Source organism: Schistocerca cancellata, chromosome 7 (assembly GCF_023864275.1).
Source record: "Schistocerca cancellata isolate TAMUIC-IGC-003103 chromosome 7, iqSchCanc2.1, whole genome shotgun sequence".
NCBI classification, from domain to species: Eukaryota; Metazoa; Arthropoda; class Insecta; order Orthoptera; family Acrididae; genus Schistocerca; species Schistocerca cancellata.
The window spans coordinates 556,506,401-556,522,818 of NC_064632.1; the positions used below are offsets into that span (position 1 = coordinate 556,506,401).

A 16,418-nucleotide genomic window follows, 5' to 3' on the forward strand; every position below is an offset into this window, starting at 1 on the left:
CATCCATACCCGAGGCAGAATTCGAACCTGCGACCGTAGCAGTCGTGCGGTACCGGACTGAAGCGCCCAGAACCGCTCGGTCACCACAGCCGGCTGGAAGTGTAGCAAGAGTGAGCAGTACCCTACGCCATGCATGAAATACCAACTTAAGGAGTATGTATTTTGTCGGAGATGCGATGTAGATGTTTCGTTTCAAAAATTATATTAAAAACGGGCTCAACTGAGAAAGGCACACTTGAGTAATATTGTTAACAAGAAAGACGCCATGAAATGCAGGGTAAGTTTCCTCTTTACGGCAAATTAGTTTAGAAAACAGCTGACAGGGGCATCACCGACCGCAGTTGCTGAAAATATGCCTACGAACCAAGCAGAGAAAGCAAACAGTGTGCTGCAATATACCCATTGCCAGTCGGTAGTCAATGTGGAAAGAGCTTTCTGCTGAAAGATTGACAAGACGCCACTCACCGGGCGGTATCTCGTGTCTCAGATTGAAAATGCTAGCAAGGAGCTGATCCTTCAACAAGACGACTCCTCTGTATATTTCCGCAGTTGCGTGCGAGAGTACGTGAATATGGCGTCGCCACGTCGCCGGATGGACCAGGCTGCGGCCGCTCGCCTGGCGGTATTCGAGTGGCGACCATGGTCTCTTTACAGGGTGTTACAAAAAGGTACGGCCAGACTTTCAGGAAACATTCCTCACACACAAAGAAAGAAAATATGTTATGTGGACATGTGTCCGGAAACGCTTACTTTCCATGTTAGAGCTCATTTTATTACTTCTCTTCAGATCACATTAATCGTGGAATGGAAACACACAGCAACAGAACGTACCAGCGTGACTTCAAACACTTTGTTACAGGAAATGTTCAAAATGTCCTCCGTTAGCGAGGATACATGCATCCACCCTCCGTCGCATGGAATCCCTGATGCGCTGATGCAGCCCTGGAGAATGGCGTATTGTATCACAGCCGTCCACAATACGAGCACGAAGAGTCTCTACATTTGGTACTGGGGTTGAGTAGACAAGAGCTTTCAAATGCCCCCATAAATGAAAGTCAAGAGGGTTGAGGTCAGGAGAACGCGGAGGCCATGGAATTGGTCCGCCTCTACCAATCCATCGGTCACCGAATCTGTTGTTGAGAAGAGTACGAAGACTTCGACTGAAATGTGCAGGAGCTCCATCGTGCATGAGCCACATGTTGAGTCGTACTTGTAAAGGCACATGTTCTAGCAGCACAGGTAGAGTATCCCGTATGAAATCATGATAACGTGCTCCATTGAGCGTAGGTGGAAGAACATGGGGCCCAATCGAGACATCACCAACAATGCCTGCCCAAACGTTCACAGAAAATCTGTGTTGATGACGTGATTGCACAATTGCGTGCGGATCCTCGTCAGCCCACACATGTTGATTGTGAAAATTTACAATTTGATCACGTTGGAATGAAGCCTCATCCGTAAAGAGAACATTTGCACTGAAACGAGTATTGACACATTGTTGGATGAACCATTCGCAGAAGTGTACCCGTGGAGGCCAATCAGCTGCTGATAGTGCCTGCACACGCTGTACATGGTACGGAAACAACTGGTTCTCCCGTAGCACTCTCCATACAGTGACGTGGTCAACTTTACCTTGTATAGCAGCAACTTCTCTGACGCTGACATTAGGGTTATCGTCAACTGCACGAAGAATTGCCTCGTCCATTGCAGGTGTCCTCGTCGTTCTAGGTCTTCCCCAGTCGCGAGCCATAGGCTGGAATGTTCCGTGTTCCCTAAGACGCCTATCAATTGCTTCGAACGTCTTCCTGTCGGGACACCTTCGTTCTGGAAATCTGTCTCGATACAAACGTACCGCGCCACGGCTATTTCCCCGTGCTAATCCATACATCAAATGGGCATCTGCCAACTCCGCATTTGTAAACATTGCACTGACTGCAAAACCACGTTCGTGGTTAACACTAAGGTGTTGATGCTACGTACTGATGTGCTTGATGCTAGTACTGTAGAGCAATGAGTCGCATGTCAACACAAGCACCGAAGTCAACATTACCTTCCTTCAATTGGGCCAACTGGCGGTGAATAGAGGAAGTACAGCACATACTGACGAAACTAAAATGAGCTCTAACATGGAAATTAAGCGTTTCCGGACACATGTCGACATACCATCTTTTCTTTATTTGTGTGTGAGGAATGTTTCCTGAAATTTTGGCCGTACCTTTTTGTAACACGCTGTATATCTAGGATAGCGTTCATGTTCTTCCTGTGCAGCGGAAGCCACAAGACTTGCTGCGTGCCGTACCGTAGCAGCTGTTGTTACCGTAAGAGAACCGATTAGAGATGTGTGGCGTGCGACAAAGGGTGGATACAAAGATAATAAACGTCGTAAAAAAAGAAAAAAAGTTGAGGCTTTGTCTTCCACATAATATATCATTTGTTACGTTGTTCTGGCCCATTTATCAATACCAATTTTCTGAAATATTTCATGGCCTTTATAACTACGATCTATAATAGTGCGACCTAGCTGCGAATAAAACAACCGAAGTCGAACAGCCATTTACAAATATCCAGCAACCCTGTATTCAGTAACATCATAAGAATCCATCTCGCTTGAGAACTGTTTATCTGAATGATCCACGAAAGTTTTCTTTTAAAAGCAAATATACCAGGACTCTGTTAATTCCGTGTGGTCTGTGAACTGTTCTGAGCTATTCTGAAAGAAAGTTTATACAGCTATCGTCCTCCAGCCAGTCCTGGTAAATAGATCTCCTCGCTTGTTCTGGTCATATCTCGCGCTTCCGAAATCCTTCTCCCTGCTCTGCGTAACACGCTCAACCTGTTTATCAGGCCGACAGCGCCCCGTGTGGAGTAGTATAGCGTCGTTTTCCATATTCATGTCGCATTTCGTAAGGATATTCAGAGTTGCAAATCATGTGGCTCTTTATGCAGAACACGGCGTTAATATCTTCGCAATTCTCTTAGCTAACGGCCTGTTTTCCCATCGGAGGACTCTCGGTTTTAATGACGCAAATCGTGCTTCATGTTCCTGACCGATCCAGATTCCTTTAAATTCTGGCTTCTGTTGGGTTTGTATTTATGGAAATGGGAACAGTACTTTAGGTCATACCCGACAGGACTCTATGCCGATGTTACTGACCATCATGGAAGCTGGTACACCATCCGTGGAAACAGTCATGGCGGAAGATTTCAACTCTGCTGAATCTGTACATTTAAACTCCACTACCAGCATTACGGATTATAACGGGGTTACGTAATGTTCCTAACAAGGGAACCTCCCCATCGCACCCCCCTCAGATTTAGTTATAAGTTGGCACAGTGGATAGGCCGTGAAAAACTGAACGCAGATCAATCGAGAAAACAGGAAGAAGTTGTGTTGAACTATGAAAAAACAAGCAAAATATACAAACTGAGTAGTCCACGGGCAACATAGGCAATATCAAGGATGATGTTAGTACAAGAGCGCCGTGGTCCCGTGGTTAGCGAGAGCAGCTGCGGAGCGAGAGGTCCTTGGTTCAAATCTTCCCTCGAGTGAAAAGTTTAAATTTTTATTTTCAGACAATTATCAGAGTTCAGGCACTCACACATAATCAACTTCGCTCTCCAAAATTCCAGGACATGTTCAGATTTGCTTGGACATCTGCAGGATTTCACGGTCTACACACGTAAAAATTTGAAAACGTTAAAAACATATGTTTTGACAGAGCACAGAGAAAACTGTGCGACTGTGAAACTGTTGCATTCATTTGTTGCAGTTTATGTGACACACTCTTATGTCTTCATCACTTTTTTGGGAGTGATTATCACATCCACAAGAAAACCTAAATCGGGCAAGGTAGAGGAATCTTTTTACCCGTTCGTCAGGTGTGCAAGTTAGGTGGGTCGACAACATATTCCTGTCATGTGACGCACATGCCGTCACCAGTGTCGTATAGAATATATCAGACGTGGTTTCCTGGATCAAATGTTTTCGGTTCCCGTTGGAGAGGTACTTCCTTTCGTCTACTAATCGCACGGTTTTGCGGTGCGGTCGCAAAACGTAGACACTAAACTTATTACAGTGAACAGAGACGTTAATGAACGAACTGACGGATCGTAACCTTGCAAAAATAAAGTAAGCAAACTTTTCGCTCCAGGGAAGACTTGAACCGAGGATCTCTCGCTCTGCAACTGCTCTCGCTAACCACGGGACCACGGCGCTCTTGTGCACATATCGTCATTGATATTGACTATGCTGCCCATGGACTACTCAGTTTGTATATTTTGCTTATTTTTTCATAGTTCCACACAACTTCTTCCTGTTTTCTCGACTGATCTGTGTTCAGTTTTTCAAGGCCTATCCACTGTGCCAAATTATAACTAAATCTGAGGGGGGGTGCGATGGGGAGGTTCCCTTGTAAGTAATTTTCTCCTTTCCTATTCGATTCGCAAATACGTGCGCGAACGTTTATCCTTGCCCACAAAGTAAATTCAGTTTTTCAATGTCTACATTCCTCACTGTTATGAGTGCTATGTGGTACACACTGTCTGACAAAGAAAACCCCAAGAGGAGGAGGAAACGCTTGAAACCTCATGTTTAGAGAGGGCATGTGAAATGATTACAAAATCGAATGACAAGGAGCCTGGCAATATGGGCCCACTTACCCCAAAGAAACTGGTATAGGCATGCGTATTCAAATACAAAGATATGTAAACCGGCAGAATATGGTGCTGCGGTCGGCAACGCCGTGAAGATTAAAGTGGGTTTGAACGTGGTGTTAGTCGGCGCACGAGCGATGGGACACAGCATCTCCGCGGTAGCGATGAAGTGGGGATTTTCCAGTGCCACCATTTCAAAAGTGTAGCGTGAATACCAGGAATTCGGTAAAACATCAACTCTCCGCCATCGCTGCGGCTGGAAAAAGATCCTGCAAGATCGGGACCAACTGCGAGTGAAGAGAATCGTTCGAAGTGAAAGAAGTGCAACCCTTACGCTACGCGAAAACCATTCAACGAAACATTATCGATATGGGCTTTCGGACCCAAAGTCCGACAGGTCTACCCTTGATGACTGCACGACTCGAAAGTTTCGCCTCGCCTGGACTCGTCAACAATGTCGAACAGATGTGCAGAACTATAGACCTATATCTCTAACGTCGATCAGTTGTAGAATTTTGGAACACGTATTGTGTTCGAGTATAATGACTTTTCTGGAGACTAAAAATCTACTCTGTAGGAATCAGCATGGGTTTCGAAAAAGACTGTCATGTGAAACCCAGCTCGCGCTATTCGTCCACGAGACTCAGAGGGCCATAGACACGGGTTCACAGGTAGATGCCGTGTTTCTTGACTTCCGCAAGGCGTTCGATACAGTTCCCCACAGTCGTTTAATGAGCAAAGTAAGAGCATATGGACTATCAGACCAATTGTGTGATTGGATTGAGGAGTTCCTAGATAACAGAACGCAGCATGTCATTCTCAATGGAGAGAAGTCTTCCGAAGTAAGAGTGATTACAGGTGTGCCGCAGGGGAGTGTCATAGGACCGTTGCTATTCACAATATACATAAATGACCTGGTGGATGACATCGGAAGTTCACTGAGGCTTTTTGCAGATGATGCTGTGGTGTATCGAGAGGTTGTAACAATGGAAAATTGTACTGAAATGCAGGAGGATCTGCAGCGAATTGACGCATGGTGCAGGGAATGGCAATTGAATCTCAATATAGACAAGTGTAATGTGCTGTGAATACACAGAAAGATAGATCCTTTATCATTTAGCTACAAAATAGCAGGTCAGCAACTGGAAGCAGTTAATACCATAAATTATCTGGGAGTACGCATTAGGAGTGATTTAAAATGGAATGATCATATAATGTTGATCGTCGGTAAAGCAGATGCCAGACTGAGATTCATTGGAAGAATCCTAAGGAAATGCAATCCGAAAACAAAGGAAGTAGGTTACAGTACGCTTGTTCGCCCACTGCTTGAATACTGCTCAGCAGTGTGGGATCCGTACCAGACAGGCTTGATAGAAGATATAGAGAAGATCCAACGGAGAGCAGCGCGCTTCGTTACAGGATCATTTAGTAATCGCGAAAGCGTTACGGAGATGATAGATAAACTACAGTGGAAGACTCTGCAGGAGAGACGCTCAGTAGCTCGGTACGGGCTTTTGTCAAAGTTTCGAGAAGATACCTTCACCGAAGAGTCAAGCAGTATATTGCTCCCTCCTACGTATATCTCGCGAAGAGACCATGAGGATAAAATCAGAGAGATTAGAGCCCACACAGAGGCATACCGACAATCCTTCTTTCCACGAACAATACGAGACTGGAATAGAAGGGAGAACCGATAGAGGTACTCAAGGTACCCTCCGCCACACACCGTCAGTTGGCTTGCGGAGTATGGATGTAGATGTAGATGTAGATGTAAACATGTTGCCTGGTCGGACGAGTCTAGTTTCAAATTGTATCGAGCTGATAGGCTTGTACAGACGACCTTATGAATCCATGGGCACTGCATGTCAGCATGGGGCTGTTAATGCTGGTGGGGGCTCTGTAATGGTGTGGGTCCTATGCAGTTGGAGTGATCTGGCATCCCTGGTACGTCTAGATACGACTCTGACAGGTGACACTTATGTAAGCACCCTGTCTGATCACCTGCATGCATTCATGTCCGTTGTGCATTTCGACGGACGTGGGCAATTCCAGCAGAACAATGCGTCGCCCCACACGCCCTGAATTGCTCGCAGAGTGGCTCCAGAAACACTCTTTTGAGTCTAAACACTTCCGCTGGCCACGAAACTCGTCAGACATTAACATTACTGAGTATATCTGGGATGCGGCGCAAGGTGCTGTTCGGAAGAGATCTCCACTCCCTCGAACTCCTACGGATTTATGGACAGCCCTGCATGATTCATGGTGTCAGTTCCCTCCAGCACTACTTCAGACATTAGTCGAGTCCAAGCCCCGTCGTACTGCGGCAGTTCTGCGTCATCGCGCGGACCAACACGATAGTAGGCAGGTGTACCAGTTCCCTTGGCTCTTGAGTTTATATAACATTTCACCGCTGGCCCGCACTGAGTCAGTTCGGAAGGGTGTCATATAAAGTCGTTGAATCCTCGCCAGAGGCAACCTCGCTCATGATCATAACTGGTACTTGACAGTCTGGATACTAGCAGTAGGATTCAGTTGACGTCCGAGCCAGTCTCTTACATCTTCTACCGAACACAGGTTAGGGGATCTCGCTGCCGATGGGAGTACACTAACGTCACGCAGACAGGTGGTAGCGACGCGTGCCATGTATCGACCAGCACTGTTCCGCTGAAAAGTGCGCCATCACGAAACTGTCGGATGAGCGTAACGCGTAAGGGTCGCAGCAGGATACTCGCTGACGAACCGTTATGGCGTCAGGAGTTCTCTGTCGCTACCGGCCGTGAGCAAAAGCCATACACGATGACACGACACACCGTGCAGCCGGAAGAAACACCGCGCTGCCTTTCCATAACGTTAGAAGAACGTGAACTGCCCTCAGGTCGGAGTCATATACGCCGACGGTCGTCATCCGGCGTACTGCAGAACTACGATTCATCGATGAACACAATGTAGTTCATCAGCGGTCAATGCTCTCCGGTCACGGCACCGCTCCAACCGCAGCTAGCTCTCTGTGCTGCGCTGTTGACGGCAGTCCACTCATGGGACGGTAATTCCGCAGCCTGCCTAATATGCTTGGCCAGTTCCTGTATTCTGTTTTGGGGCTCAAAAACAACTAGAGTAATGTGCGCCGATGTCAGAACCGTAGAACACGAAGACGAAAAAGGAGTTAAAAGTGATCTCACGTTCAGCCGAATCGACAAATGGTTCAAATGGCTCTGAGCACTATGGGACTTAACTTCTTAGGTCATCAGTCCCCTAGAACTTAGAACTAGTTAAACCTAACTAACCTAAGGACATCACACGCATCCATGCCCGAGGCAGGATTCGAACCTGCGACCGTAGCAGTAGCGCGGTTCCAGACTGCAGCGCCTAGAACCGCTCGGTCACCGCGGCCGCCCCGAATCGACAGAAGGAAAGACCGCTAAAAACAGGGACCTGGAGAAAGGTCCCTAAAATACGCCATAGAGACAGCAGTGGTCCCTCACGAAAAATTGAATGTCCTTCGCCATATTGCTACGAAGGATAAAAAGTAAAACGCGGTCGACAGGGCGCGCGTCGTTCGCTAAAACGTCCGGTAACTCAGGCCCCAAACACAAACGAGAAGGTAAGTGGTTAAAAAAAGGGCATTCCGTCAGGAAATGGCGAACCGTCAAAGGTTGAGGACAATGGGCGCAAAGTGGTGGGGGATCAGCACTTAACAAATGGCGATGACTAAAAAGACAGCGGTCAATACGCAAGCTAGCTAAAATGATCTCGTGGGGAGAGGGCCGAGAGGATGTCGACCAAGCCGCTGGGAGAGATTTAATTCCCCGGAGCTTATTCCCATGAAGGGAGGACCAGTGGTGATGCCAAATTGGCACCACCTGCTGACAGACATAAACACAGAGATCATCGGGGGGAGGGCCGAGGTCCTACGACTGCAGCCTCGGCAGCAGTGCCAGCGGCCTCGTTCCCCCTCAGACCGAAGTGACCAGGGACCCACATAAGCTTCACAGTGGCTCCATCAAGAGCGAGCAAGTGACAGCTTTCCTGAAACCGTGCCACTAAGAGACGGACGGTGTACAGAACACAGAGGCTCTGAAGGGCAACAAGCGGCTACACAGGTAGCAGGGGTTGTCTGGCGTGGGCTGGGCGATTTTTTAGGTTAGATGGCCTCGGGCAAGTACAGAAAGGGCAACAGCCTCAACGGGTGCAGGGCAAAGTCAGGACATGCGGGGACCAAGCAGCAATCGGTATTGTAATTGTAAACTGTCGAAGCTGCAGTGGTAAAGTACCGGAACTTCAAGCGCTGATAGAAAGCACCGAAGCTGAAATCGTTATAGGTACAGAAAGCTGGCTGAAGCCAGAGATAAATTCTGCCGAAATTTTTAAAAAGGTACAGACGGTGTTTAGAAAGGATAGATTGCATGCAACCGGTGGTGGAGTGTTCGTCGCTGTTAGTAGTAGTTTATCCTGTAGTGAAGTAGAAGTCGATAGTTCCTGTGAATTATTATGGGTGGAGGTTACACTCAACAACCGAGCTAGGTTAATAATTGGCTCCTTTTACCGACCTCCCGACTCAGCAGCATTAGTGGCAGAACAACTGAGAGAAAATTTGGAATACATTTCACATAAATTTTCTCAGCATGTTATAGTCTTAGGTGGAGATTTCAATTTACCAGATATAGACTGGGACACTCAGATGTTTAGGACGGGTGGTAGGGACAGAGGTTCGTGTGACATTATACTGAGTGCACTATCCGAAAATTACCTCGAGCAATTAAACAGAGAACCGACTCGTGGAGATAACATCTTGGACCTACTGATAACAAACAAACCCGAACTTTTCGACTCTGTAAGTGCAGAACAGGGAATCAGTGATCATAAGGCCGTTGCAGAATCCCTGAATATGGAAGTTAATAGGAATATAAAAAAACGGAGGAAGGTTTATCTGTTTAGCAAGAGTAATAGAAGGCAGATTTCAGACTACCTAACAGATCAAAACGAAAATTTCTGTTCCGACACTGACAATGTTGAGTGTTTATGGAAAAACTTCAAGGCAATCGTAAAATGCGTTTTAGACAGGTACGTGCCGAGTAAAACTGTGAAGGGCGGGAAAAACCCACCGTGGTACAACAACAAAGTTAGGAAACTACTGCGAAAGCAAAGAGAGCTTCACTCCAAGATTAAACGCAGCCAAAACCTCTCAGACAAACAGAAGCTAAACGATGTCAAAGTTAGCGTAAGGAGGGCTATGCGTGAAGCGTTCAGTGAATTCGAAAGTAAAATACTAGGTACCGACTTGACAGAAAATCCTAGGAAGTTCTGGTCTTACGTTAAATCAGTAAGTGGCTCGAAACAGCATGTCCAGACACTCTGGGACGACGATGGCATTGAAACAGAGGATGACACACGTAAAGCTGAAATACTAAACACCTTTTTCCAAAGCTGTTTCACAGAGGAAGACCGCACTGCAGTTCCTTCTCTAAATCCTCGCACCAACGAAAAAATGGCTGACATCGAAATAAGTGTCCAAGGAATAGAATAGCAACTGAAATCACTCAACAGAGGAAAGTCCACTGGACCTGACGGGATACCAATTCGATTCTACACAGAGTACGCGAAAGAACTTGCCCCCCTTCTAACAGCCGTGTACCGCAAGTCTCTAGAGGAACGGAAGGTTCCAAATGATTGGAAAAGAGCACAGGTAGTCCCAATCTTCAAGAAGGGTCGTCGAGCAGATGCGCAAAACTATAGACCTATATATCTGACGTCGATCTGTTGTAGAATTTTAGAACATATTTTTTGCTCGAGTATCATGTCGTTTTTGGAAACTCAGAATCTACTATGTAGGAATCAACATGGATTCCGGAAACAGCGATCGTGTGAGACCCAACTTCTTTTATTTGTTCATGAGACCCAGAAAATATTAGATACAGGCTCCCATGTAGATTCTATTTTTCTTGACTTCCGGAAGGCGTTCGATACAGTTCCGCACTGTCGCCTGATAAGCAAAGTAAGAGCCTACGGAATATCAGATCAGCTGTGTGGCTGGATTGAAGAGTTTTTAGCAAACAGAACACAGCATGTTGTTATCAACGGAGAGACGTCTACAGACGTTAAAGTGCCACAGGGGAGTGTTATGGGACCATTGCCTTTCACAATATATATAAATGACCTAGTAGATAGTGTCGCAAGTTCCATGCGGCTTTTCGCGGATGATGCTGTAGTATACAGAGAAGTTGCAGCATTAGAAAATTGTAGCGAAATGCAGGAAGATCTGCAGCGGATAGGCACTTGGTGCAGGGAGTGGCAACTGACCCTTAACACAGACAAATGTAATGTATTGCGAATACATAGAAAGAATGATCCTTTATTGTATGATTATATGATAGCGGAACAAACACTGGTAGCAGTTACTTCTGTAAAATATCTGGGAGTATGCGTGCGGAACGATTTGAAGTGGAATGATAATATAAAATTAATTGTTGGTAGGGCGGGTACCAGGTTGAGATTCATTGGGAGAGTCCTTAGAAAATGTAGTCCATCAACAAAGGAGGTGGCTTACAAAACACTCGTTCGACCTATACTTGAGTATTGCTCATCAGTGTGGGATCCGTACCAGATCGGGTTGACGGAGAAGATAGAGAAGATCCGAAGAAGAGTGGCGCGTTTCGTCACAGGGTTATTTGGTAAGCGTGATAGCGTTACGGAGATGTTTAGCAAACTCAAATGGCAGACTCTGCAAGAGAGGCGCTCTGCATCGCGGTGTAGCTTGTTCGCCAGGTTTCGAGAGGGTGCGTTTCTGGATGAGGTATCGAATATATTGCTTCCCCCTACTTATACCTCCCGAGGAGATAACGAATGTAAAATTAGAGGGATTAGAGCGCGCACAGAGGCTTTCAGACAGTCGATCTTCCCGCGAACCATACGCGACTGGAACAGGAAAGGGAGGTAATGACAGTGGCACGTAAAGTGCCCTCCGCCACACACCGTTGGGTGGCTTGTGGAGTATAAATGTAGATGTAGAAGGGCACTGACAGAGTCGGAGCAGATGACGCAATTAAAAAGCCTGTGTCGCCGGAGGTACTGTGTGACCTGATACAGGGCGAAGAGCTCCGCTGTAAATACTGAGTAGTCTTCCGGAAGCCGGTACCGAAAATCGACGGTTCCAATGACAAAGGGACATCCGACGCTGCGGTCAGACCGTGGGACATCGGTGTATACAAAGGTACTATCGCGAAGTTCCGTGCGAAGGTCGAGAAATTTACGGCGATAGACTAAGTCTGGAGTAGTGTCCTTAGGAAGCGAATGTAGTCCAAGGTGAAGATGGGCTGCCGCATGAAGCCAAGATGGTGAGAGGTTCAAATCCATTGGGAAAGTTGCCAATAGCCCCCACAAATCAGCATATGGGATGAGTCGACCAGCTGGCCAAATGGAGAGCCACAATGGAGCCCTTTTCAAACTCTGTAAGGTGCTGATAATGCTGTGTCACACTAACATGCACCATCTTCATGTCCTTCACAATACAAGCTAAACATTTGACGCTCTTCGCGACCCTTACATACCTTACCAGGCCTGGTAACAACACTGAACGAGAACAGCACTAATGCACTCTGATCGCCATTCTACATGTCACACACAATTGAAGCTTTAATCATTTACATACCTGCTGATGGTGTATATATGTACGAAGTTACATTGACATTTGACGATGTATGGCTGATGGGCGCTTCACTTTTTCGTCAGGCATGCATATGAAACAAACATCACAGAACACAATTAAAGGGTGCCATTGTCACGTATAAGTTCTAAATTTGGCTCGAAGACAAAAAGTGTCTCGCGCAGTTGTTAGATCGGTTACCGCTGCTACAATGGCAGGTTGTGAAGATCTAAATCATTTTGGACGTGGTGTTATAGTCGGCGGACGACCGATGGGACAGAGCATCCCCGATGTACCGATGAAGTGGGGATTTTCCAGTGCGACCATTTCATGAGTGTATCGTGAATATATGTAATCCGGTAAAACATCAAATCTCCGACATCGCTGCGGCCGGAAAAACATCCTGCAAGAACGGGACCAACGACGACTGAAGAGAATCGTTCAATGTGAGAGAACTACGACCCTTTCACAAATTGCTGCAGATTTCAGTGGCGGGCCATCAACAAGTGTGAGCGTGCGAACCATGCAACGAAACATCATCCATATGGACTTTCCGAGCCGAAGTCCCACTCGTATACCCTTGATGACACGAAGCTTTACGCCTCGCTTGGGCCCGTCAACACCAAGATTGGACTCTTGATGACTGGAAACATGTTGCGTGGTCGGACGAGTCTCGTTTCAAATTGTATCGAGCAGATGGACGTGTACGGGCATGGAGACAACCTCATGAATCCAAGGACTCTGCATGTCAGCAGGGGACTCTTCATCTGATCACCTGCATCCATTCATGTCAATTGTGCATTCCGACGGACTGCAATTTTAGCAGGACAATGCGACAACCCACACGTCCAGAATTGCTACAGAGTGGCTGCAAGAACACTCCTCTGATTTTCAACATCTCCGCTGGCCACCAAACTCGCCAGGCATTAACATATTAAGCAAATCTTTGCAACGTTGTGTTCAGAAGAGATCTCCACCTCCTCGATCTCTTACGGATTTATGGACAGCCCTGTAGGATTCATGGTACCAGTTCCCTCCAGCACTACTTCCGACGTTGGTCGAGTCTATGCCATGTTGTGTTGCGGCACTTATTCGTGACAGCGGGGACCCTACACTATGTTAGGCAGTTGTACCAGTTTCTTTGGCTTTTGAGTGTAGCTAGGTGTAGCAGTTGAGGTGTCGATAGGCTTGTTTATGGCCATTTGGTCATGGAGGAATGCATGTCTCTGTATAGTGACATTTTCAAATGTCCATCAAAGGTGCGTGGGTGGCACCAAGACTGATCCCAGACTGTGGGGTCTCAGAGAGTCCCTTTGTTCTGTAATTCATGTGCTTGTCAACTTCACATCCCCCGGAATGATGTCACAGGAGGGCGTGATGTAGGAGGGCTGGAACATGATAAACGCGTGCCAGTGTGACGCCATTAACGTACGTTACACGTCTCATGAACTTCTAGAGCGTTGGTTTTTCTCCTCTTGCTGCTTGCGGGGGTGGACCGAGCTATAGGGTGACGTCGCCACGCTTTTCGACCTTTACATAGGAAGTCTGTAGCGCCTTCGACGGAAATTTGGAATTTTTGCGTCGCAGTGGGAGAAATGACGCTGTTACCCAAAAAAGTGAACCTTTAATTGTGTGCTGCAGTGTATTTCACATACACTCCTGGAAATTGAAATAAGAACACCGTGAATTCATTGTACCAGGAAGGGGAAACTTTATTGACACATTCCTGGGGTCAGATACATCACATGATCACACTGACAGAACCACAGGCACATAGACACAGGCAACAGAGCATGCACAATGTCGGCACTAGTACAGTGTATATCCACCTTTCGCAGCAATGCAGGCTGCTATTCTCCCATGGAGACGATCGTAGAGATGCTGGATGTAGTCCTGTGGAACGGCTTGCTATGCCATTTCCACCTGGCGCCTCAGTTGGACCAGCGTTCGTGCTGGACGTGCAGACCGCGTGAGACGACGCTTCATCCAGTCCCAAACATGCTCAATGGGGGACAGATCCGGAGATCTTGCTGGCCAGGGTAGTTGACTTACACCTTCTAGAGCACGTTGGGTGGCACGGGATACATGCGGACGTGCATTGTCCTGTTGGAACAGCAAGTTCCCTTGCCTGTCTAGGAATGGTAGAACGATGGGTTCGATGACGGTTTGGATGTACCGTGCACTATTCAGTGTCCCCTCGACGATCACCAGTGGTGTACGGCCAGTGTAGGAGATCGCTCCCCACACCATGATGCCGGGTGTTGGCACTGTGTGCCTCGGTCGTATGCAGTCCTGATTGTGGCGCTCACCTGCACGGCGCCAAACACGCATACGACCATCATTGGCACCAAGGCAGAAGCGACTCTCATCGCTGAAGACGACACGTCTCCATTCGTCCCTCCATTCACGCCTGTCGCGACACCACTGGAGGCGGGCTGCACGATGTTGGGGCGTGAGCGGAAGACGGCCTAACGGTGTGCGGGACCGTAGCCCAGCTTCATGGAGACGGTTGCGAATGGTCCTCGCCGATACCCCAGGAGCAACAGTGTCCCTAATTTGCTGGGAAGTGGCGGTGCGGTCCCCTACGGCACTGCGTAGGATTCTACGGTCTTGGCGTGCATCCGTGCGTCGTTGCGGTCCGGTCCCAGGTCGACGGGCACGTGCACCTTCCGCCGACCACTGGCGACAACATCGATGTACTGTGGAGACCTCACGCCCCACGTGTTGAGCAATTCGGCGGTACGTCCACCCGGCCTCCCGCATGCCCACTATACGCCCTCGCTCAAAGTCCGTCAACTGCACATACGGTTCACGTCCACGCTGTCGCGGCATGCTACCAGTGTTAAAGACTGCGATGGAGCTCCGTATGCCACGGCAAACTGGCTGACACTGACGGCGGGGGTGCACAAATGCTGCGCAGCTAGCGCCATTCGACGGCCAACACCGCGGTTCCTGGTGTGTCCGCTGTGCCGTGCGTGTGATCATTGCTTGTACAGCCCTCTCGCAGTGTCCGGAGCAAGAATGGTGGTTCTGACACACTGGTGTCAATGTGTTCTTTTTTCCATTTCCAGGAGTGTATATTGTTCACGTATTTCTCCTGTAGAAAATTTCGCCCTCCATTTTCACCTCAGCTTCCTCTGATGTGCTGGCTCGTTTTCTCACTCCTGGTAAGCGACATTCACGCTGATCTCCAGATTCGCCAAGCTGCTTTATGGTGACACATACCCACATAGCCGGTGCTCGGTGGTGTCGTTGATAATCTGTTACATAGTTGCCCTTGTTTTCCGCTCTGCTTAATCTCACCGATAGACTTTCGTTTATTTTGAGGCATATTGACATCAGTAAGTGATTGTCGCTTGAAGAAAAATGGCTATCGCTGTCAGGTATATCTCAGGTATTCAGTACTGTAGCGTGATCCATTGTCCCGAAATACTGTATTTATTGGCTTGGTTCAGTGTTCGTTCTCGTGACCTGCCTGAGACACTGAACAATACGTATAGAAGAGTTTTTAAATTATTCCAACTCAGTTAAAATAGAAAAGAAACACTAACTAAGGCTCGTTTTAGAACATTTTTAGACCTCACCGCTTCTTATCCGCACACCCATCTGTAGGGTAGTAGACGTATCTTACTCCGCAGTATTTTTGTACAATTAATGAGTTGTGTGTCCAGAAGATTTGGTTCAAATTGCTGCTGACATTTCAAAAAAATGGCTCTGAGCACTATGGGACTTAACATCTATGGTCATCAGTCCCCTAGAACTTAGAACTACTTAAACCTAACTAACCTAAGGACAGCACACAACACCCACCCATCACGAGGCAGAGAAAATCCCTGACCCCGCCGGGAATCGAACCCGGGAACCCGGGCGTGGGAAGCGAGAACGCTACCGCACGACCACGAGATGCGGGCAGCTGACATTTCTGAGCTATGTTTCTATGTCGCCTCCAATTCACCCCAACCCGCTAGCTCTACGAGACGTAGGTGGGTTTTTCGTCACAGCGCTTCTTTGCTGATAGTAGTTGGATATGTGCGCCATGTTTGGGTGAAATCGATGTTGTGGCTAAGAGGTAGACGCATACTATGATTTTTATACACTGAAGGGCCAAAGAAACTGGTATACTTGC

General features: G+C 47.5%; 1 protein-coding gene across 1 annotated transcript in view; it reads left to right on the forward strand.

Moving 5' to 3' along the window:
- Positions 1–3,158: 3,158 nt before the first annotated feature.
- Positions 3,159–16,418, forward strand: part of LOC126092900 (ankyrin-3) — a 345,337-nt gene continuing 332,077 nt past the window's right edge. The window contains exon 1 of the mRNA XM_049908630.1: positions 3,159–3,221. Within this exon, the coding sequence (XP_049764587.1) occupies positions 3,159–3,221 (63 nt within the window). The remainder of the gene's footprint in view (positions 3,222–16,418) is intronic.